The 24,316-nt window shown below is 41.1% G+C and overlaps 1 protein-coding gene across 2 annotated transcripts in view; it reads right to left on the bottom strand.

The window, feature by feature from the left end:
• Positions 1–24,316, bottom strand: part of MACO1 (macoilin 1) — a 77,471-nt gene that overhangs the window by 32,949 nt on the left and 20,206 nt on the right. The window contains exons 2-6 of one of the 2 annotated variants that reach the window (XM_063139937.1): positions 14,681–14,822; positions 13,350–13,476; positions 11,743–11,866; positions 9,611–9,789; positions 6,964–7,462 (exon numbers count right to left, since the gene is read on the bottom strand). The exons of the other annotated variant lie outside the window; for it this stretch is intronic. Coding sequence (XP_062996007.1) covers positions 6,964–7,462; positions 9,611–9,789; positions 11,743–11,866; positions 13,350–13,476; positions 14,681–14,822 — 1,071 coding nt within the window. The remainder of the gene's footprint in view (positions 1–6,963; positions 7,463–9,610; positions 9,790–11,742; positions 11,867–13,349; positions 13,477–14,680; positions 14,823–24,316) is intronic. 2 annotated transcript variants of the gene reach the window in all.

Below are 24,316 nucleotides of genomic sequence, written 5' to 3'. Positions count from 1 at the left end.
TCAAGGCGAAGGATCTGCCTTCACCTCGATCCTCTTCGCCACGCTCCGCCGGCCCCCCAATCCTCTTCGCCTCCGCCTTAAGTGCAGGCGAAGCCCCCCGCTCCGCTTCTAATTCGCCGGTCCGATTAGAAGTGAAGCACATCCCTAGTGCTCAATGGCAACAGAATGCTGAATATTGGGGAAAACACACACCCCTCGGGTGGAAGGAGGACTTTCATGACTAGAACATTGAACAAGAGCACTCAACACTAATGTTTTGCTACTTCAAAAAGGCATCTATCTATCTATCTATTCATTTAAAACCACAGATACAGCCTATGTCAAAGGGGAAAGACCTTCAAGGAGAAGTCTGATCACTTGAAACAGTTCCACTTGATGACTCTGCAGAGGTAATGACGCTGGAGATGAACACTCTCTTTGCCAACCTCACCGCCATGTTCTGTCAAACCTGTTCAAACTACCCTCAACTCTGCGGAAACTGGAGGATACTCAGGTACGATTGTATCAACTGCTCATGCCATTTCCATATTACAGAGCAGGGGTGGGCAACATGTGGCCATTGCTGCCCCCAAAATTGTAAAAAAAAATATATTTTTTTAAATATATACTTGCACACGCACACACATTAATGTAACACTAAAATGTTCAAACAATTGTCAAAATGGTCAATATAAATAGTTATCAGAAGTGGCCATCTTGACCCTTTTAGTACTATGGAGTACCAAAAACGTGGGGAATAAGCTTGCAAACAAGCTAATTTTGATTCTTTGATGCTCCATAGCCACTCTGGATGCCTTCCTTTTTTTAAAAAAAAGATAAATAAAATGTCAAAAATGGCCCCTTGGCCTCCCAAGGTCGTCTACCGTGTTCCAGTTACAAGCCATCCAGGCTCTCAAGGTGGACTATTTTCTTAGGTCCTCTACTGCTGCAAAATGTCATCTGGGCTTTTTAGCAGCCTAAACCTCACCAGAAAGTGATGATGAGAAAGAAATCAATGAAAGCTCCTCCACCTTCAGATCACCATCAATTCTACCCGAGCAAAAAAAAAGTTTGCCCACTTGAATGTCTGGGACCAGAAATCATTTGGGACAGGCCTATGGTTGTCATAGTGACCATGGAATCAAGGTCCCACCATGAACACTGAAGTACCCCAAGACCACAAGCCTAGGGGACGCCCACACTGCACCAGAAACCACCCTGGTTTGCTCATTAAGCAAGAGTGTTGGGCAGCGGGATGGATGGTACAACAACAGAATCCCTAACTTGCTCCTGTCATCAAACTTCAGATGATACACAAAAAGTTGAGGTTTGCTGAATTAAATACCTGAACAGGGAGGTATTATTTTGATAGACTACCTCAGCCCCTTTCCCAATCTCCAAAACCAAGCCCCGTTTACACTCAAAACACCCAGTCAAACACCCCTGCTTCAGCCAGGTCTCTGAAATGCAAGTCCAGTCAGCATGCTCATCCAGTACCAAATCCTGGATGAGAATTGTCTAACCATTCACCAACCTGTAATTAAAACTGCAGGACCTTCAGTCACAGAACAGTCCCTAGAACCACAAGTAACAATGAAAGGTTCTCACAAATAGCTTCTCACAGGTAAACAAATACTTTTAAATGTATGCGAATTACATTCCTTTGTTCTGCATTTCTCAAATGGTTTCCTTGGTCAAGTACAATTGAGTCCTGATGTCGGTTTGTTCCATAAACAGCTTACCCGCTCCCAACTTTACCACTACTGCTTCTGGATACAGGCAAATCACTAGTAGCAGATATTTTATTATGGGATTTTGAGTCAATATTCAAGTTGAAGATCCACTTCACCTTCTAATCAATATTAAGTATCATGCATGGATTATGAACAAGTGGACATTGACCAATTGCTTTACAAAGACACCTGGTTCCCTCCCATGACACTAAAGCTGGAGTCAAAACACTACCACTAGGATTTCACGGAACAACCTTTTAGTCAGTCATCATGTCTGCACTACCAGCTTGCCTGCCACAGTTATGTATATGCATTGCTACCTCTTGCCTCAGGTGAGTTTATTAGCTTAGGAGTGGATTAGAGTATTCTTTCAGTTAACACTATGCAAACAGTCTGGGGTACCTAAAGGACTGCATTCTCCCATGATCACCTCACATTTTTAAGGCCTTTCTTGGAGGTCCTGTGCTGAATCCCCTCGCTGTTTGAAATTTGAGTTATGTGGTGGATGGAGGGATCACCGAAGACAGGGCCTTTTCAACCGTGGCACCAGAACTACACCATGCAGGATATAACACTTTGAAAGCAGTTTGAAAATGGTATATGGAACGTGCCATGGGCCCCAACAGTTGTCAATACCATAAACTATTATAAAGTAGTAGTGTAGATCCTGCCCAAGTCTATAGGACACACTCCTATGTTCTATCTTTCCCCTCCATGCTGGCATTTTGATATCAAGCAAAGGACACACTTTTTCAGAGAGCCTTTGGGGCTGAGCTGCACAGCTTCTTCCTAGCTATTTCACTTAGTTTCCACGCTTGTTGCACATTTTTGTCTTGTTTACTGAGATTTGTATTGGTTATTGGGTAATTGTTTTGCATATTAAGTTAATTGTTATTTTAACATACATACAGGATTAGATAATAGTTAGTCACTATGAATGCCCAAAACAAGTCAGTATACATACATTTTAATAAAGAAACAAAGCCAAACAAATATGGACAAGTTTCTTCTAAAAGCTGATGGATTTATGCTGAAAACTCAAAAGGCACGTGTTTCCCTATGTAAAATTAAGAGCTAATATATACTTTATGAATGGTAGATGATTCTCCAGCTAAAGTGAACCATTTTAAAGACTTATTAAACTAGTTTGGAAGTAAATTTATATTTATTACACATTGTTCCTCTTCAATTACAAAAACTGAAAAGTTCCCCAAGGCTAGTGCTCACATAACAATTTGATGTAAGGATTCTTCCCCCACCCCCACCCCGAGGTTTATCTCTTTATTCGATCTTAATGCTTTATAATACAGCACTATATCACAAACAACTGAAACTCTATTTTTCAGTATTTTTTTGCAAACTGACAATAGATTATTTTCACTGGTTCAGATTACTCAAAAACATTCAGATAAATTGTACACAACATGAAATCAATTGGTATAGCTACAAATGCAGGAAAAGCTGTAGGCTATAACACAGCTATGATCAACCTATTGTTTACTACAGCAACCCAAAATGCAGTGATGGTCACTTCAATTATGGACACAGACCACTGGCTGATAAGGTATTTACTGAATGCTTGCTTCTGGCTCCTAAACCTTCATTATAGACATGGCATACAATATTTCACAATTTATTACTCCTCTTCCATGTTATGTGTCAAAGAATAGTAGGTCATACAAGCCTTCCTGGTCATTAAGATCTTCAGAGGGTTCATCTCTCGGTACCCCTACCTTTTAAAGTTAGTGAAAAGTCCCAGACGGGGACTTTTCTTTGGAAGTATCCCAACTGTGGAACACCATCCCCAGATCTGTTTACTTAGTGACCAATCTGTATAGTTTTAAGTTTCAGATTAGCACCATTTTATTTGCCTGGGTTTTAGCAAACAGTGAAGTTAGTGTTAGTACTGTCTTTGAAATGTTATTGTATGCTGCTTATTGTTCTGTTACTTGGCAAAATACATGAAGATGGTGATTTGATTCTTTACTAATTGTTGCTTATGTGTATGTTGCAGAGGTGTGCAGCAAAATTAACATGTATGGGCCATTCAGAACTGATGCTTGGCTTGTCTATTTGTCACCTGGGTATTTGCTGGGAAGTGAGAAGGGACCCTGAGTTTTCTACTGCAAACTAAATTCCAAAATCCATGTAAGTGTAATACCTTTATTAGAACAACTAAAGGATCACAAAATATGTACAAGCTTTTGAGATCGCTAGAGTGCACATTTTTTGTGATCTTTTGGCTGGCCTAATAAAGGTATTACACTTATATGGATATTGGAATTATTTATGACAACATAGCTACCTTTGTTGTGTGTTTTTTCAGTACAGATTAGTAATCAGTAGCTTAAGTGGAAGACAAAATCGAATACTGATGAAATATACACAAAGCAGTAACAAAGCAGTTCCAAATCTTGGGGGGGGGTATACTTCTTTTGCTTGTTTTTCAAACAGTTTGGTAGCTGAAAAAACATATTTTTCTTCTCTTTAACTCCCTTCCTACTGTGGCTCACCAAAGCTCAAAGTCTCCTTTAATCTGTTGTAAATTGGTTACTTTCTAGAGACACTGTAAAACCTTTATTTGGTAAGATGTTTCATCGTTAGGGATAAGTAAGGGCGATGTTTGCTATGTTAAAATATTTTAGATTTTAAATAGTTTGTATAGTATAGTTGGTGTTTAGTTTAGAGTATTACTATACCACTCCTCAGCCAAAATGCCTCCCAGTAAAAATATGTTGCTATACATCCCATGCGTCTGTAGATAGGGCATGTTTTAAGTCTTTACGAATAATTTTTAAAGGCTAGGAAAAAAACCTCAAGAAGATATGATATCAGATCTTCCCTGGTTGAAATTCCTGCACAAATACAAGAAACCACAACGTAATATCTAGTATCATACTTTACTATGTCACCAAGCATGCTGTTTTGATGGTGGGCTTGCTGAACGGCACTTTGCTTCTATGGAATGAGTTTCATATTTAATCTCCCAAATGAAAAAGTCACTCTCTGTATGCTTAGAAGCAAGTCCCAATAACTTCCACAAGATTTACTTCCAAATATGTATGTACAGGACTTTAGCCAATATGGCATAACTATCCAATATCATTTTTATTTTAGTTTCATTACTAACACATACTTTTCATCTGTTTATAAAAGCACAGACAGCTATAACATGCCAACTGGAAGAGCACCATAGCAAAAATCCAACAGGAAACACAGATGAGGGAAATAATGGCAAAAAGTTCTACAATACAGCAAAACCATAAACATAAAAGGAGGAAGTACATCGTTTTGCAATGCATTATCATACATTGCGGTATTCATAAAACAGATGCAAAGATCCGTCTTTAAAATTTTCTTTACAGTATTCATCTCAATCCTATCCCAGGTGTCTCTGAGGCCTCATCTTCACCAAGCAGGATGCACTATGAAAGCGGTATATAAAAGGCAGGAGCCACACCAAGCAGGATATAGCAGTATCAAAGCGGTATATGGTATGTGTCAATGGGCCCCAACAGCTGTCAGTTAGGGTGACCATATGAAAAGGAGGACAGGGTTCCTATATCTTTAACAGTTGTATATAAAAGAAAATTTCAGCAGGTGTCATTTGTATGCATGTAGCACCTGGTGAAATACCCTCTTCATTACAACAGCTGCAGGAGCTCTGCCCTCTTTTGTATCTGGTCACTCTGTGCTTTAACTGTTGCCCTTTAACTGTTGTGAAAGATACAGGAGCCCTGTCCTTTTCATATGGTCACCCTATGTCAGTGTGGCTCCTGCTTTTTATATATTGCTTTCATAGTGCAATATCCTGCTTGGTGTAGTTTAGGCCTGAGCCTGTCGATATACTGCGGCATTTTGATTGGCTTTGGTAGCCAAACCAAAACATGCCATTGCTGGGATCTTGGCCTTCCTTTGTCCTTGAGCTCTTGCCGCATCTCTGCCAGGTCAAGGGAAATCCCCTGCTTCTCTTCCTAGCTCCAGGTTTTTAGCTGGAGGACAGAGTGGAACATGGTCCTCAAAACTGTGCTGGTCTACTGCAACTGCAGGGATGAACTTCACCATCCTTTCCAGCTTCAAATTTGGAGCTGGGGAAGTGGAAGTGGATTGTTTTGGTGTTGGGTTGCCAAGGTGCTCAAACCAACTATGCAGCTCAGCACCCAAGCAGGTTGGAGTTGGAGAGGGTGGGCACTTTCTATATAGTTGCACTATGCTTCTGAGAGCAGAACAGTGCATTTCCCAAGATCGTCCACATCTCTTTTCTAGTTCCAAAGTTGAAGTCTGTCAATCTGTTTGTCACACTTTCCAAAGGACAAAACTAGACAGCAACCATGGTGAGCAAAACTGTGGATTGCTTTATGCACTATTTTTCCAATTTTTCATGAATAAACTCAAATTAACCAAATCGTAACTTCTGGCCTATCCTATGTCCAAGAATTTAAACTTTCAATCGCTCTTCTCCTCCACCCCAAATCTGCATCACTTGCATTACAAGCCCAGGAAGAAATATTTAAAGAGAAAAACAAAAACACATAGGCAAGAAACAAACATTACTACAAAAAGACTACAAAAAGTTTCAAGTATTTCCGCATGCAAACGCATGCATATACATGCAAACATGCTTGTCTACCCCATCTCCATGTTGATTATTCTTTCTATGGGGCTCACCAGAAAAAGCAACTGCATAACTGTGCACTAAGTGACCAGCAGTGCCGGGGTGCAGAACTAAGGGTCCTAGTATATTTCTCTAGATATTAACTGGGTTCAGACAACACAATAACCCACACTCAAGGATTGACTATGATCTGAATGTGGGTTGTCGTTGAACTGTGGGTTGTCGTTGAAATGTGAGTTATTGTCTGTACCCAGCTGTGCTAACAAACCACAGGGTTAACCATGAACAACCGATGAAGAGAACCCATGGATTGTTGTTGGGTTGTGAACTGTGGTTTGATCATGGTTAACAAACAATAATCCACATTTCAACAACAATCCATGGTTTATTGACAACCTATACTCAACCCCTGAGTGTGGGTTATTGTGTTGTCGGGTTCCAAAACAAGGCCACATTCCCTGAACAGCTTGAAGCCAACATAACCCAATCCTGAGAATGCACAAGCTCAAATCCATACTCTGCTCCTTTCTAACCTCCACAGATCCGACTTTAAAAGGTATCTTAACTTACTGCGAAAAGAAAGAACAAGAAAGTAAGAGTTGAGAGAAAACTAGGTGAGTAACATATCAAACTTACCTTACCAGTGCATCAGGTTTGCTTAGCTGGTTATTAGGAATACAATTTTCCATTAAGTCTTTATGTGTGCTTGGACTCTTGCTAGCGCATTTCTGTTTTTTCTCATTCTTAGCAGATGAGGAAGGGATGCTCCCGTTAGTTGCACTGTGGCTGCGAGGCGAGGAGTTCACAACTCCAGTAGCATTTTTGTAATTTTTGGATGAGGCAGTGCATGAGTCCTCTTTCAAGAGGTTTTCTGTACTTCCCACAAGATCATTATTTAATCTTTTACTATTGATATGGTTCTCCATATATTCAATTTCCTGTATTTTAGAGTCTACAGGTTGCAAAATATTGTTATTTATTCCAAGGTTATGTTTTTTGGCATCCTTGTCTTTCTCTTTCCCCTTTTCTCTATATTCTAGTTCCGGTAATGTTGCAGATAACTTTTTATTGGCTGGAATACCTCCATTGTGTTGCAAAAGTATCGAGGAATCCATATCAGACAATCCTTTTGCTGCTGAAATTTCAAAAAGAAGAAAAGATGCTATTTAAAACTTAAACCAAAAATAGTTTCTCAAGCCTCATGTTCCCCTTATTAGGTATTTATTATCTGAAGCAAAAAACTGTTCTCTCTCTAGCTGGCAGCATAGAAACTCAAATTAGAAACAGAGGTATTAGTAGCCTAGTACATTTCTAAGAGTTCTGTGGAACATAACTTCATTTTCCTCCAGCATCAAACTGGTCATTTCAATAAAAATCTATTTTGGGGACCGATACAGCAACTACTATTGTAAATTTCAAAAGAAACAAGATGTTTTCCTCTAGAAAGTAATTTACTAATCTGATTTCAATCAAGTTGAGGATTCTTGTTACCACATAGCCGTCTTCTCTAGCCTTATCATTCCCACTGAATATATGCAGTCTTCTAATATCCACTTCATTGTTGTGATTACTCAACAAATGCCTTCTAAACTGCCTACGGCAAGGCTAATTTGAGATCATTGGAAAAACTTAAATCTAAACATATAATCATCAGAGTTAAGAAGTGGTTGCGTAGTGCTATAGCATCCCACACAACCAGATATTGAAGTTGTTCCTGAGCAAGGTAACTGCGACTGGGGAAGGCAATGGCAAACCACCCCACTACAAACCATCAGCGAAAGCAGGCGTCCCTCTAGGAGTCAACAATGACTCAAGTGCTTGCACGAGAGGTTCCTTTCCTTCCTTCCTGAGCAATAGCAGTCGCCGCCTCATTGTGGCTTTGTTTACATGGACATGTTAGCCACATGTCCTTACATACCACATGTCACTTTCAAAGCTAAAAAGGTGGCATTCAAGAGCCAACTTTGCTATTTAAATTGTGTCATCATGATGTTTGATCTGTACATTTAAAGAATGCTTTTATTTATTTTTCCATCTTGCACTTCCATTTCATGAAATATTAGAATTACATCTGTCAATGGTTTCAATCTAGCAAAAATTAGTCGTAGTTAAGCCCCAGTGAAATCAATGGGACAAACTAGTTTCATCTATCTTATCCCACTGCTTTCCAGTAAGACATGCTACGATGGAACTAAATTTCCTGTAAGCATGTTTAGAATCATAGCAGTATTGCAATGATTTAAAAAACCAAATTAATAGCTGTTAACACAAAAGATGTTTATTAATGTGGCTTGTTTGCTTGTGGAATACAAGTGCTGTTTGTTAATATTTGGCTTGGCCTTTTCCTGATTGGGTGTAGATCAGTTTATAAGTGGTATTGTAGCACTCTCTTATTTGTGACTGAAGCTGTCATTTTATGCTGAAGTGTTTCACATTTTAAAACCTGTTTATAATTTTTAAATTCTATCATTTGTAAACTGGATTTGCACTATCATTGGTAGTTTGATTTGCTTTGAAGTGCTGGGTTATGTGTGTCATATCACCTACATATCGGTTTATCCCTGAATACTGTAATTTACAAATTGAGAACCAGCCTGAGGAACACACTCTGCTTCTTGTCCCTTTTCAGAGTGATTTCTGCCTTTCCTTTTCATATGTATACTGCTGTTCATATGTAAGTGGGTAGTTGCAGGTAATGCAGCCAAGACAAAGTATTGTGTCGATCACACATGGAACAGAAATTGGTGAAGGTGTAACAGTAGGGACTTTACTCCTGAAACCATGTAATTTTGTAAAAGTTATTGTTTTTGCCATAGACAAACACACAGGAAAAAAGAGAAAACCTCTTTCCTGGAAAAACTAAAAATGGTGGCCTAGTCACACTCAGAAAAGACTATGAGAAGGAAGAGCAACAATATTCCATATGAGAAGAAAAAGCAAGAAATACTCCGTAACCATAAGAACATAGCTCTGAAGAAAAGCCTTGGAAAAAGTTTCCAACAATGCTGCTGTTGTGGAAAGGTCAGAAGAGAATTGTGTAGGAAGGCACTCAACCTTTCTTCCCCTTTGGGACAAACCCAAAAAGAACATTGGCTTCCTCCTGAGAAGAAGGGCAGAAAAAATGTTTCCAAAGAGACAGAACCTAATTATGGGACTGTGCAGAGACGAACCATAATTTATGTTATTTGTGGAAAGGAGGGGAGAGAAGCACATATTCACAGGGCTGGCTCTAAATGTGCAAACCATTATACCTGTCCTATGCCAAGGATATCCAAGAACTCACCTTCCTCTGCTTCTCTCTCTTGCCTTTGTAGCATCTGTTGTTCTGGGGGTAAAGCTTGCTGAAGAAGTTGCATGTAAAATTCGTTCTCTTTCTGCACTTCCTTTTGTTTTCTTAATCGCATTTTATAGCTGACATAACTTTTGAAGCCAAAGCCCAATGTCACAACAGGGTAGCCAATACTTGAAAAAAAATAAGACAACTTTGTTAATGGAGACAAAGCCATAAGAATAAACTAATAAGAAGCTCAGTATGCGACAAAATATAATCAGGATTACAATTCTTATCAGAAATGCAGTCCTCTATAGAAAAAAGCAACATGTCACTAACATTCACTTACAAATGAAAGTGGGATTATCTACATATGAAGACAAGTGAAGCCCTGGATTAAGGCAATAAAGTTCTGAATTAAGGCAATGATTAACACCACTGTAGGTTATCAAGAGAAATGACAACATTTTACATATATCATTTTGCTGGTGTTTTTGGGTAATCCAAGTGCTAGAACTAGACATCAATAATTTAATAGACAAATATACTCACAAGGGAGTACAGCCTAAAACATGTGGACACTATGAACCAGAAGTTCACTCTCCAGTTTTCTGTTCAAGAGCACACCCTCCAAGTGATTGGCAGGACTGTTGGTCACCAGTTACTGAGGTTACTGCCTTTGTCCTGAGAGACCTCTAGACAGCCAAGATGTTAAGTTCCAGCAGTTCCATCTTTCTCAGATTAGAAGAGCATCACATCAATCTCTCCAGTGTCTATCCCCTTCCATAGGAGCTGCAATTAGCACTGTGTTTTATAGGAAGGTGGCAGCAACAACACTCCTTGCTACATGGATGGCTGAGTACCACACTCTCTTTATGAAAAGGTGGTTTTACATATGGAAGTTATGACCCAGGTTCCAATCCCCACTCACCCATGAAGCACAATGGATGATTTTGGGTCAGTCACTATTTCTCAGCATAACCTACCTCACATGGTTATTGTGAGGGTAAAATGTATGTGTTTGTAGGGAAGGGGGGTGAACAATGAGTGCTGCCCAGGGCTCCTTGCAGGAAGGACACGATAAAAATGGAACCACCACAAGAGAAGACCTCTCTGATAGAGCAGCTTCCAGAAAACAAAAGCCCTGGTCAGTAAGGAACTGCCCAGACAACAGTCACATTTTCAGCATTTTGAAGGAAATTAGGAACATTTTTTTTCCTGTTGCACCTGACGCTCACCATAGAACACCATTTATATTAGAACAGGACATTAATTTTCTGTATTTGATTACATTCATTACCCAAATTAATTATAGTTTTACAGCCCACTAATTCTATTAGAGGTACAGCCCTTGGCTCGCTTCTGCTAATTGAACCTTGTTGACTCCAGTAGAACTCCACTGGCAACTAATGCAATCATAGCCTCTACGAAATACAACAAATTAATTTAGCATCCCAGTTTTTAAACATTCGAATTGAAAATGAACTAAGCTGCTCCAAACTGGACAAGTATAAAGGGACAGATATAATATTAAAACAGCCAAATATCAGATATATTAATAAAACAGTTCCACAAAAAAATACAATCCGTAAAGCTGCTAGGAGAAATCACCACCACATTTCTCAAAGTGCAAAGTCAATCACCCTGTGGAAGAATGAGCAGATACTAGAGGCAGCACAAGTTACTTCCTGGCTTGCTGCACGTGATCCAAAGAGGCACTTTGCTGTAAGTCTGATATAGCCCTGCAATTCTTTGAAAGCAACTCCCACCTAATATCACAGCATTGCAACTTGTTGCTGCCAGAAATAACATCACAGAATGGCACTTCAAGGGAGGAGAGTCATGCCAAACTGCAGGTAATTTCATCCTGGGTTGTACACAGTTCAATGTTTCAGTTTCATCAAGTTCTGGGGAGTCTCCAGCCATGTACAGAAGTCCACCTCTGGTATGACATTCCCACAGCCAATTTAGACATATTGTTCAGTTGAAATAATTCTGAAAAATTAAGATTCCACAAATACAGCTTTTGCACGCTTGGCAAACATGATGGCTGAAGTTTAGTCTGCTGCTTAAGAATGACAGGGGAGGTCATGAATGTGAGAGGAAATACCTAAGCAAATTAAAACATTGGGAGGAACACTTACCAGTGTGCAGCAAAAGGTCGACAAAGGTCTACGTGGAAATTTTTAAGATCTTTAAATCTAATTGCTGCTTCAATATAAACAAACAGTATCCACAGAGATACTGTTGGTAAACACACTCCTCTCTCTGTTGGAAACAAACAGAAAGAAAGCTAGGCATCATTAATGTATAAAAGGAAATCAGAATTCTTAAGAAAGAACTTTGAAAAATTAAGAAAATAAATAAGTCTCTTGTTATGACAGATCAAAACCTAAAATGCATAGCTCTTTTGGAATTGTATATAACAATTTCGCTCTGCGTTATTTGGTTCTCTAGTATAGGGCTGTTAGGTTACAGTAAAGATTGTGCTGAAAGGGGCTTCCTAGAGGTAAGAGGTCTGAAGAAAAGAAACCCCAAAGAACACTCTTTGTCAAGATGTTCTAGTGCAGGCTTCTCCAACCCAATGCAGCCTAACACACAGGGAGGGAAACACCCATAATTACCAGCCAGCATGGGAGTTGGGAGTGGCAGTCCAACTCATCCAGGTTGGGGAAGGCTACTCTAGTGCTCAGCATATAATTCACAATACATAGATCTGCCAGGTCTCAGGCCTTGGACATTCATTCTCAGGGCAGTGAGTTAACTTTCATGGGCTCTCAGCTAATTCGGCACACCTGCACACTTGAAGCCTTCTCTTAAGTGCATGGATGTTCCAAACTAGTGGATGGATGCCTGCCTGCCAGTAATAATGGAATAATAATAATGGCAGTAATACTGGAAGGTTTTACATGCAGCATCAACAATTATATAAAGAAGGACTTCATAAGAGCAGTGGAATACCCTGGCCACACTGTTGCTATCTTGCTTTAACTAAGAAGCATGTGGAACTTGGGAAAATGCCCTAAAGAGTCTCTCACTCATAATTTGCAAAAGGTTTTCAGTTTTCTTCTCTACAATAGAACATAAACCATTGGGTCACTTAGGGCACAATGCTATGGTGTGATGATCCTAAGCCCCCAAATAGGGTGAGAGGAGCGGCAGAGGCGACCTACATCTCCCTGTCTTCCCCACTTGCATTTTTGCCTGTCTAGCTGGGGCACTTCGGAGAGGGAGGGAAAGAGGCTAGAGAGGCCTCAGGATAACTAGTATCCTGGCCTCTCCAGTCTCCTCTCCTCTCCACCCACGGTTCTTTCCGTGTCGACTGAGAAGGGAAGCGGGTTTGGAGCTCTGATTCCAACGTCAGATCAGGGAATCCAAAAATTCCTATGGCCCCTCAGACACTGTACAGGAGCCATAGGATTGCTCCCTTACTGATTTTCCCGCCATTTTGGAGGTCTTCACATCTCTAGTTCAGCCAATTTACCCCAGAGATGTGCTCCCAAGCCATGTATCAGATTTTTTTTTTACTTTTGAAAGTTGGAAACCTCATGACATCACCAAGCCTTGCCTCTTGAGTCTGAGGCTTTGCAGTGCTGGAGAGAAGACATGTTAACAAATTAACAATATTTCAATACTAAACTGGGTACTGCTAGCTGATCTAACTGTGATCACATGCAACTTTTGCAAAAATAACCCAATAACTATTACAGATTTACAGTTAATGATGAGTGTAACAAATAGGATGACCTACCTGTGTGCCAGACATACTGTACCCAAACATATGTGCTGGCAGCAAAAAACAACCACTGTATTGGTATGAAGAGCAGACATATGATATTCGATGTGAATGCAACACAAACGAAAAATACTGAAAAGGCCTAAGGAGAGGGGGAAGGGGAGAAAGAAGGAGAAAGTATGTTAGCTTTAAAAATAAATTACAGTAAACAGTCTTCAAACAATGCATTGCAATCACTTTATGTTTTTAATTAAAAATGTCTTGCATTGCAGAAGAAGCCCATATGAGCTGCAAAGCTTTTTTCTTTTTTACTATTGTAAGTAATTATTAATTTACTACTATAATTAATATTGCTTTTATTATTATTTTAGAAAACAGATTTTCTTTGCACATAGATTAATATCAGTCCTCTTAACCATATTACACATAGAGAGCTCCGGGAGATCAAATGTTTGCCTCGGATCATGCTTTATAAAACTTCTTTCGCCAGGCATGGAGCCCCTGGTTCAAGTTTTACTTCTGCCAAGGACTTGCTAAGTGACCTTAAATCTGCAATATGGGGACAAAACCAATGACCTACCTGTCAGGGCTCTCGTATGGATTATTGAAAGAATGTATGTGAAATGGTCTGTACATCAATAGTATAAACCAATATATGCTTATTCAGATATAAGTCCTACTGAGTTCAATGGAACTTATTTGGGAGTAAGTGGGCGCAGGATTGTAGTTTTAGTATCATCCTTCTTTTATTTTCATCACCATCTCTATGAGAGAGGGTACTAGTTTTATTTTATATTTGCTGAACAAAAAGAAGCAATTTGTCTCTAGATCGGACACTCAGATCAGTCAAATCCATGTTCAATTTTGCTAGATTACTTTGCGTCTCTTTAGGGTGTAGGGGTCACACAAAACCACTTTCCCTGGTATCATCTGAAATTGATACTCTAACTATGGCCTCATAACTATGGGCCCAACTACAAAGGAACTGACAGGCAATGCACTCCTATTCTTCCGTGGAATTTGCCTATGTTACTCTGGGTTCTTGAAATATCTCCCACTGGTTCCAAGGACTGCAGTCCAAAGAGTTGTTTATACCGCAGGATTTTTCACGCCCTTTCCCCTTTGCAGCTTCTCAGCCCTTTTGAGAAGCTGCTTCTGAAAGTCAAAGGACCTTCCAAAGCAGCATGAAGGGATGTACTCAGAAGTAAAAATTGCACACACAAACACAAACACTACACATGCAGTGAAGTACTTCAGACGAAGGCAGAGAAGATATATATCAGAGTGCTAGTTAGTCTAATGCTAGCAGTCATGATAAATAGAAAATAAACATAAAATATACATACCAATCCCTGGTATCTGAAGGAATCATAAACACTCCTGATGAAAAGCCAGAATGGCCACAGATATTCAAATCTGAATTGCAAAACAAAATCAGCCAGCAGTACAAGGGCCCAAACTACCAGGAATTTCAGGTACAGAAAAGTACTGAGGGAAAAAGGAAAACAGAAAACAAAACATTAATTTAGCATGCATATAGAACAGCAAACCAATCCAAAACACTTTTTTTTTCTTGCTCAAAATAAGTACGTTGGGGTGTATGTGTTACATAAAGATGCAGTGCTCAAAGTAAAGAGGCAAAATGTGTTGAAAATGACATTACATAAGTCAAACTTGTTGATTTAAAGTTACATACACACTATGGGTGGATTCACTTGTCATGCTAAGACACCCTGGGAATAAGCCATGGTGGGTTGGTTGTTCACTGAACAACCCATGGTACATCCAAAAGACAAGGGGGGGCTTGCTGTGGCTTGTTGTTGTTCTCCTCCTCCTCCCTCAGTCCTCTAGCCAAGCTATGGCACATATTCTAAGCACCATAGTGGCAGAACCCAATTTGCTTCCTTGCCCCCAGGCCCCTCTCCACTCCAACTGCGACCCCTTTTCATTTGACACTTAAATAAAAAAGATTTTGGTGCTTCAGTAATACACAAATGTATTCATACTTTTTTGGAAAAAAAATCCTGCTCTTTTGCAAATGTGCAAGAACCCGCTTTCACCTGTCCAATATGTGTAGTCTTGCCTGGTCAATTTCCATGTATCAGCTGTCAACCGGAGTGCTGAACTGTAGTAGGTTAACATACAAGAAAACTGAAAAGATGAGGCTGCATATATGTAGGCTGACTTGCACAGAGTTGCGTAGGACCAAAATAGTGCAATTCAGAAGCACCAAAAATGATGGGCGAATTGAGTAAGTACACCAAAGGGTGAGGGGAACAATATCTCCCTCTTGGCAATATACTGTATTCCTCTCGTTTCTGAGTATTGCACTAACACTTCTCCGTGTCCTCCTCCCATTCACCACTTCCCAAAGTTCTGTCATGCCCTCTAACAGTTCACATACACAAAAGGGGCACACTTGTAACACTCCAGTTCCATACCAAGGATGACTGGCTGAGCTTCCTGCAGTAGCACATATTGCTGAAAGTTCAGGTCCCCCTTTTGTATGCTAGATTCACTTATTCTGCAACTCATATAAAAGCCAGGAGGGTCTTTGCACTTTTGGTTAAAAAGATACACTAGAAAAAGATAATTGTCCTAAATCAGGTTAGCAACAATTTGTGTAGATTCAAGGAGGAACTCAAGGCAATAAATCTCAGAAGCTGATACATACATTGACATTGTCAGAACTTCTGTTTGGTTATCTCAGGAATGCATTGGCATTCATACTTTTGTCTTGACATTGTATAACTGCTGGTGTGCTTTTTAAATGTTCTAATGATTAATAAATTAGGCTGCATGGGATATATAAAGGTCATTTATGAACTTGAATAGCTCACTAGTATCATTTCACTGTCCACACACAAGAAAAGGTACCCCTCCCAACTGATGAAACAAGTCTTTCACGAGAAAAATCATTCAATCCAGTTCCTGTGCATAACTTTTTTAAAAATATATTTTAAAGGAATTAAACACACAACGCAAAAGCAATCAGGTTGGTCATCACAACAGCAGAATAAAATTGTGAAAACAGTTATCAGGCACCCAATGATCAAGAAAGAATCTTCCTGATCTCTCAAACACTGGCAATCCCTGCAGAAATGCTATTTAGCTTTTTCAAGAGTTTGCTCTCTGTTTCTAGCACAATGTCTGGACACATTTACAACAGAATGGAAACTACTTTATTTGCATAGTTAAAACAGCTTATACAATTGCTGAAGAATGATTTTGTAATAAGATATTTTTAATGAACGTAGTCCACCTCTGGGGCACAGGTTCTATTTGCACACTTCGATGATTTGTCCCAACCCACTAAAAATAGCTCCAAATATAAGCAGCTAATGAAACCAATTTGGAAAAGCTAACAACTTTATAAAGTTTTTAAAGTCCAGTACAGACTTAACATTCCTTTCTCTTAACCGCTGTTAGGACATTGGGAGCGAGCCAGAGAATTCATGCACTTTCTTCCCCTCTTTTTCAGGGCATAGTTTAAATATGGTGTAGTATTAACAGTTAGTGTTGCAATCCTGGTAAGCATTATCCTTTGCAGCCTTATTCTGAAATGGGTTTCAAATAGGGGTGTGCACGGACCCCCCGCTCCGCTTCACTTGCAGATCCGCCATTTTTCGGATCGGGCCGCTCCGCCCCGCCCCCGCTCCGCCCCCTTCCGCTCCGCTCCGCCCGGAGCTCCGGATCTGGATCCGGAGCTCCGTTTCCCCCCCCCCCCCCATAGGCTTGCATTGAAAGCTAAAAAATTATACAACTTTTTTTCTGTTCAAGTTAGAAACCTCATGTTTGGCACCATGACACCTCATGGGGATATACACACGCATGCCAAGTTTCAAAGCAATCCCATCATCCCCTGATTTTTGGCGAATTTTTGAAAATCGGGCACCCCACACACAACATCCCTGCGAGGTGGGCAGGGGAGGAGGGAGGGAAGGCAGGCAGGCATGCAGCTGGCATTTCTGGGGGCATAAGGAAGTGAGCCAAGGATAAGCCAGTAATGCATAGAAAATGGAATAAATCAATCAATAAACAAAGGAGGGGTGGAATTAAAAGAAGCAGTGTTGCTCAATAAACAGCAAGAAGAATTTTTTTAAAAAGGCTATATCTGTCTTTTACCAGCAATAGGGGGACGTGCCCGGGGGAGGGGGAAGTAGCTGCCAGTTCAAGACAATGACAGCCACCAACAGCTCTGAGAAGAAGTAAAACGCTCACTTCAACTCATAACAGGCATTGCTCTACCACTGAAAAGTGACCATTCACTTCAACTCATGATAGGCATTGCTCCACCGTTTTACTCTCTTTGGAAGGCTCTATGGCCTTCCAGTGCAGGAGAGAGTGGGGGCACGTCCACGATGAGATGCCCTAGGGGAGCTCATCCCCTTGCACCACATCGATTCAGTTGTTCACCAAGGTTAGGGTGGGGAGCAGTGCTGTGTTTCTATCTCTTATTCTTGGCTTAGTATATGATTTCAGGTTGTGTTTGTGCATTTGGTGGGGCTACTGTGTTAAAAAACACGGGGAAAAGCCCGTTCAGATGAAGAAAGAGAAGTTTCCCAGAATCCCAAGTTACCTGTTTTGCCTATGCCCTCCTCCAACTTTAGGATCATCATGACCGGGAGCTGACTCTGCCCCTCAGCCCTTTGAAAAAGGTATTTTTCCCGCCGATTTTTTAAAAACTTCTAGCCCGCGACCCGTACGATGCAGAAAGTTGAGAGTGGTCTCAAAATGACCCCCATCCACGACTCTCTGTGCACAAGAATTTTCAGAACGATAGCTTAAACCCCCCCCCCAGTTATCCCCGATTCTTTCCCTCAATGCAATCCTATGGGCGAAAAGCCGAAACGCAGTTTGAGCCGCGCGGTTGACCCGATTTTTAAAAAAATATTGCACGTGAACCACAGCACGCAGAAAGTTGAGAGTGGTCTCAAAATGACCCCCATCCACGACTCTCTGTGCACAAGAATTTTCAGAACGATAGCTTAACCCCCCCCCCCCAGTTATCCCCGATTCTTTCCCTCAATGCAATCCTATGGGCGAAAAGCCGAAACGCAGTTTGAGCCGCGCGGTTGACCCGATTTTTTAAAAAATATTGCACGTGAACCACAGCACGCAGAGAGGTGAGAGTGGTCTCAAAATGACCCCCATCCACGACTCTCTGAGCACAAGAATTTCCAGAGCGATAGCTTCAAAAACAAAATAGTTATGCGCGATTATTTGCCGCAATGCAATCCTATGGCGAAATGTTTTCAAGATGGCGACCGGAGCGCTCCGCCTGAACTCGGAGCTCCGAAAAATGGTCGCTTCTCTTCGCCTTGCTTCTAGGGGGTCCACGGTCCGCTCCTACTCCGCCTCTGGGTAAGGCGGAGCAGGCCAATCCGCTACTGCTTCTACGCTCCTAATCGGAGCGGAGCACATCCCTAGTTTCAAACTCTAGTTACAGGGGTAATCCTGGCAAGCATTAATACAAACATAATACTATATCACAGATAAAACAAAGTCTGGAAGGGAGGGGAAATTTGCACAAGACAACCAAGGGGGGGAAAGATCCTGTAACATGCTCCCATTCTCCTCAGATCAGGAGATCAGGATTATTATATCTGTATTTCAGCCTCTATAGTGATAATCTTGGGCCTAATTTCAAGTAAAGTCTCTTGTCTCTCCATATATTTAGCAGTGAGAAAAAAACATGAATAAAATGAAGATGCCAGAAGGAAATAAGTGAACATGTCAGGAATGACAGAGGAGGCAGAAGAAAGCCTCTTGCCTCTTCAAAAAACATGGTGCAATACCAGCAAGCCTCCCTGAGGTAGCAGAAAAAGGAACCCTTGCAAAAGAACCTGAACAGCAGCATTGAACAAATATTTCAAATGCTTAAGGAATGAACTTGCAATTATGTCCGGCTGCATTTCACAACAGTTAGAACAAAAAACCACTACACTAAGAACTGCCTCCTTTGGGCATGAAAGCAGGCCTGAGAACAGTAGGAAGATTGATTTGCTTGGTTTGTAAGTTTTGCATATCATTACACATGCTAACCTAGCTAAAGAAATGTACAGATCCTTCCCTTTTTTAGTAGGTAGCAGTTTCTGTCATCTAAATCCGTCATACTCCTTTAAAAACCTGCCCCCATGCCTTAAGCAGGCACACTGAACAGCAGCACTTTTTACTGCATGCAATTGCCCGGGCTTATGGGCTTTGGAGCTTACAGCAATTCTAAGGAGATATGGCTCCTTCTCCATGCTCTGCTTCCTTTGCTGTACTTATGCACCCACCACCTCTCTCTAAGTTGGCTTCCACCCCCTTCTTTCTTTGCATTCCCATCCCTCTATACTTTTCCATCACATTTCTTCCAACTATCACTGTGGATGCAGCTACATTAGGGAAACATATCCCTAATGCCAACATCAAATTTTCAGCACTAATATACTGAGTTAGGAATATAGAAATAAGGGTGTCCTTAATTCTTGCACTGTTTGCCTTTGTGACCATTGCCCTTTCCAGGGTGCCTCTGTCCACCATAAAAATATAGAACAGCTGTAGGGAAACACAACCATTCTTTAATTTGTCAACCCGAGGGAGAAGACATTTTAAATACGCATGTCTTTTAAATGAAAAGTACAGAAATGAGGCCCACCTTTCCAAAGGACCCAAGAACTACCTAATTTGTTGTTTATTCATTCAGTCGCTTCCAACTCTTCGTGACTTCATGGACCAGCCCACGGCAGAGCTTTCTGTCGGCCGTAGCCACCCCTAGCTCCCCCAAGGTCAAGTCCGTCACCTCCAGAATATTATCCATCCATCTTGCCCTTGGTCGGCCCTTCTTCCTTTTGCCTTCCACTTTCCCTAGCATCAGCCTCTTCTCCAGGGTATCCCGTCGTCTCATGTGGCCAAAGTACTTCAGTTTTGCCTTTAATATCATTCCCTCAAGTTAGCAGTCTGGCTTTATTTCCTGGAGTATGGATTGGTTTGATCTTCTTGCAGTCCAAGGCAGTCTCAGGATTTTCCTCCAACACCACAGTTCAAAAGCATCTATCTTCCTTCGCTCAGCCTTCCTTATGGTCCAGCTCTCACAGCCATAGGTTACTACGGGGAATACCATTGCTTTAACTATGTGGACCTTTGTTCTCAGTGTGGTGTCTCTGCTCTTAACTATTTTATCAAGATTTGTCATTGCTCTCCTCCCAAGAAGTAAACGTCTTCTGATTTCCTGGCTGCAGTCAGCGTCTGCAGTAATCTCTGTGCCCAGAAATACAAAGTCTGTCACTGCCTCCACGTTTTCTCCCCCTATTTGCCAGTTATCAATCAAGCTGGTTGCCATAATCTTGGTTTTTTTGAGGTTTAACTGCAACCCAGCTTTTGCACTTTCTTCTTTCACCTTCGTCATAATGCTCCTCAGCTCCTCCTTGCTTTCATCCATCAAAATGGTATCATCTGCATTTCTGAGATTGTTAATGTTTCTTCCAGCGATTTTAACTCCAGCCTTGGATTCATCAAGCCCAGCACGTTGCATGATGTGTTCTGCATACAAGTTGAATAGGTAGGGTGAGAGTATACAACCCTGCCGTAATCCTTTCCCAATCTTAAACCAGTCCGTTGTTCCGTGGTCTGTTCTTACCGTTGCTACTTGGTTGTTATACAGATACCTCAGGAGGCAGACAAGATGACTTGGTATCCCCATACCACCAAGAACTTGCCACAATTTGTTATGATCCACACAGGCAAAGGCTTCAGAATAGTCAATAAAACAGAAATAGATTTTTTTTGGAACTTCCTGGCTTTCTCCATTATCCAGTGGACATTGGCAATTTGGTCTCTAGTTCCTCTGCCTTTTCTAAACCCAGCTTGTACATCTGGCAATTCTCGCTCCATGAATTGCTGGAGTCTACCTTGCAGGATCTTGAGCATTACCTTACTGGCATGTGAAATAAGTGCCACTGTCCGATAGTTTGAGCACTCTTTAGTGTTTCTCTTTTTTGGTATGGGGATATAAGTTGATTTTTTCCAATCTGATGGTCATTCTTGTGTTTTCCAAATTTCCTGGCATATGGCATGCATCACCTTGACAGCATCATCTTGCAAGATTTTAAACAGTTCGGCTGGGATACCGTTGTCTCCTGCTGCCTTGTTATTAGCAATGCTTCTTAAGGCCCATTCAACCTCACTCTTCAGGATGTCTGGCTCTAACTCACTGACCACACTGTCAGAGCTATCCCCGATATTATTATCCTTCCTATACAGATCTTCTGTATATTCTTGCCACCTTTTCTTGATCTCTTATGTTTCTGTTAGGTCCTTGCCATCTTTGTTTTTGATCATATCCATTTTTGCCTGGAATTTACCTCCGATGTTTCTAATTTTCTGGAAGAGGTCTCTTGTCTTTCCTATTCAATTGTCTTCTTCCACTTCCACACATTGCTTGTTTAAAGATAATTCCTTATCTCTTCTGGCTAACCTCTGGAATTTTGCATTTAATTGGGCATATCTCCCCCTATCACTGTTCCCTTTGGTTTCCTTCTTTCTTGGGCTACTTCCAGTGTCTCAGCAGACAGCCATCTTGCTTTCTTGGTTTTCTTTTTCTTCGGGACGTTTTTTGTTGCCGCCTCCTGGACAATGTTGCGAACTTCTGTCCGTAGTTCTTCCAGGAACCTATCTACTAAATCTAATCCCTTAAATCTATTCTTCACCTCCACTGCATATTCATTAGGAATATTAGTGAGCTCATATCTAACTGATCTGTGGGTCTTCCCTATTCTCTTTAGTTTGATTCTAAATTGCGCAATAAGAAGTTCATGATCTGAACTACCGTAACAACTTGGGACCAGGATACCTGAGAGAGTACCGTATAGAATCATAGAATTGTAGAGTTGGAAGAGGCCTATGAGGCCATCGCATCCAACCCCTGCTCAATGCAGGAATCCACCTTAAAGCATACCTGACAGATGGCTGTCCAGCTGCCTCTTGAATGCCTCTAGTGCGGGAGAGCCCACGACCTCCCTAGATAATTGGTTCCATTGTTGTACTGCTCTAACAGTCAGGAAGTTTTTCCTGATGTCCAGCCGGAATCTGGCTTCTTGTGGCTTGAACCCATTATTCCGTGTCCTGCACTCTGGGATGATCAAGAAGATTCCCTATGAACCTGCCTAGTCACTGAGGTCATATGAAGGCATGCTCCTGGCGGTTCCACATGGACCTTCAGCCTGATTGGAGTCCACCAGGAGAAGAGACTTCAGTGGGGTGGCCCCCTTCCTATGGAATTCCCTGCCTTTGGAGGTCAGGCCAGCATCTCCTGAAAATATTGTTGTGCCAGGAAGCTTTCCCTGGATGACCAGCCATCGTTTTATTTGCACTTTGTTTCATTAAAAATGTATTTTTATTGTGTTTTTATTGTGTTTTATTATATTTGATCGCCTCTCAAAAATTCTTGAATGGGGAGCAGTATTTAAATATTGTAAACAAACACACATCAAAGTAGGACTATTTTTCTGTAGTTTGCTGGACAAGAAAGCAATTATGCCAAACAGAAGTGCCTTTGCAAGTCTTGCTTGTTCTTGATATACCCATTTTCATGGCATTATTTTATTTGCTTAGCAAATGTTCATTCAAGGACAAGCTCACAGAGGCATCTGTGGGGCTGTCCACTGCCACACCACCTTCAACAAAACTTCTTGCTTTGACAATCTAATATTATTATGTTGGGTCTTACCCTTTATGGCAAAGAATTCTACAACATTCATGCCTGAAGTTGTTTGCATGCTCCACCCACTGCTCTCCTTCTTTGCTCTGTGAGACTGACCTCTCCCAGGTTCTTGCTGTTACTCTCAGGACATTATCATGTACATGGACCTTGTTATCTAGTACCATCTCCTGCTGTGCTGTCAATAAGAGGATCCTACAATTAACATAGCTGGAGCTCTTTCAACAGCTAGCAGCATTTGTTATCTTCAGATCTTATGTCTCATTGATCTTTCTAGGCACATCCGCACCTTCGATCCTGATAGCTGCTCTGTCAATGTCATTACTTTCAGAGGATGTTCACTACACAGCTATAGTATGGAAACTCCTTTATTTTCCTATTTAGAAAGCTTCAAATGTATAAGAGCTACCCTTGATGAATTCAGCCAATGTCCCACTACCTAGTATACTACCAAGGTGGCCAGTCAGATCCCTCTGGAAACTTCTAAGCAGGGGATGAAAGTTACTGCCAATCCCCTATTGGTCCCCAACATCTGGAACTCAGATGTATATTACATCTGAAAATGGAGGTTCCATTCTCAACTATCATAGCTAATAGCCACCGGTAGGCCACTTCTCTATGAATTTGTTTAATCCTTTTTACGATTCATCTAACCCAGGTAGCCTACAGAACTGAAATTGACTGTGTGTTGTATGATGAAATACTTCTGCTTAACCTGTCCTGAACCTACTGCCAAACAATTCCATTGCATAATTTTGAGTTCCAAATTCTATTATGTTCTGAGTTCTATAATTAGAGAGGAAGAAAAAAGAAGTTTCTCTTTATCTACTCTCTCCACATTGTTTATAGTTTTATGCTTCATACCCCACAATACACCTGGTCAGTTCTCATGCTTACTGTCTCAATACAGAAGGCAAAAAAACAAAAGGCTCAAGGGGTTACATATGGAATACTGTAAGAAAATGGAAGGAATTGTCTACATAAGGATGGAAACAATCAGGACAGAAAACAAAAATAATCAGATTTGATTCTATATGTAGAAAATCTTGTGATAGATTTAGAGAGCAATCCTATGGCTCCTAGATAGTGTCTGGGGGCGTGGGGGCAGAGGATAGTTTGGATTCCTGGAACCAAGGTTGGAGTCAGGGCTTCCCACCCTCTTCCCTTCACAGCCAGTGAGGAGGGAACCACACCAGCTGCCTCTCCAAGGGAAGGTGAAGGGGCCACACTTGTGGGCGGGGTGGGGACTGGGAAGGCCGGCTGATGAGGAATTATCTGG

The sequence above is a fragment of the Elgaria multicarinata genome, chromosome 13 (assembly GCF_023053635.1).
Source record: "Elgaria multicarinata webbii isolate HBS135686 ecotype San Diego chromosome 13, rElgMul1.1.pri, whole genome shotgun sequence".
Taxonomy (NCBI): domain Eukaryota; kingdom Metazoa; phylum Chordata; class Lepidosauria; order Squamata; family Anguidae; genus Elgaria; species Elgaria multicarinata.
This window is presented reverse-complemented; position numbering and strand designations above follow the sequence as displayed.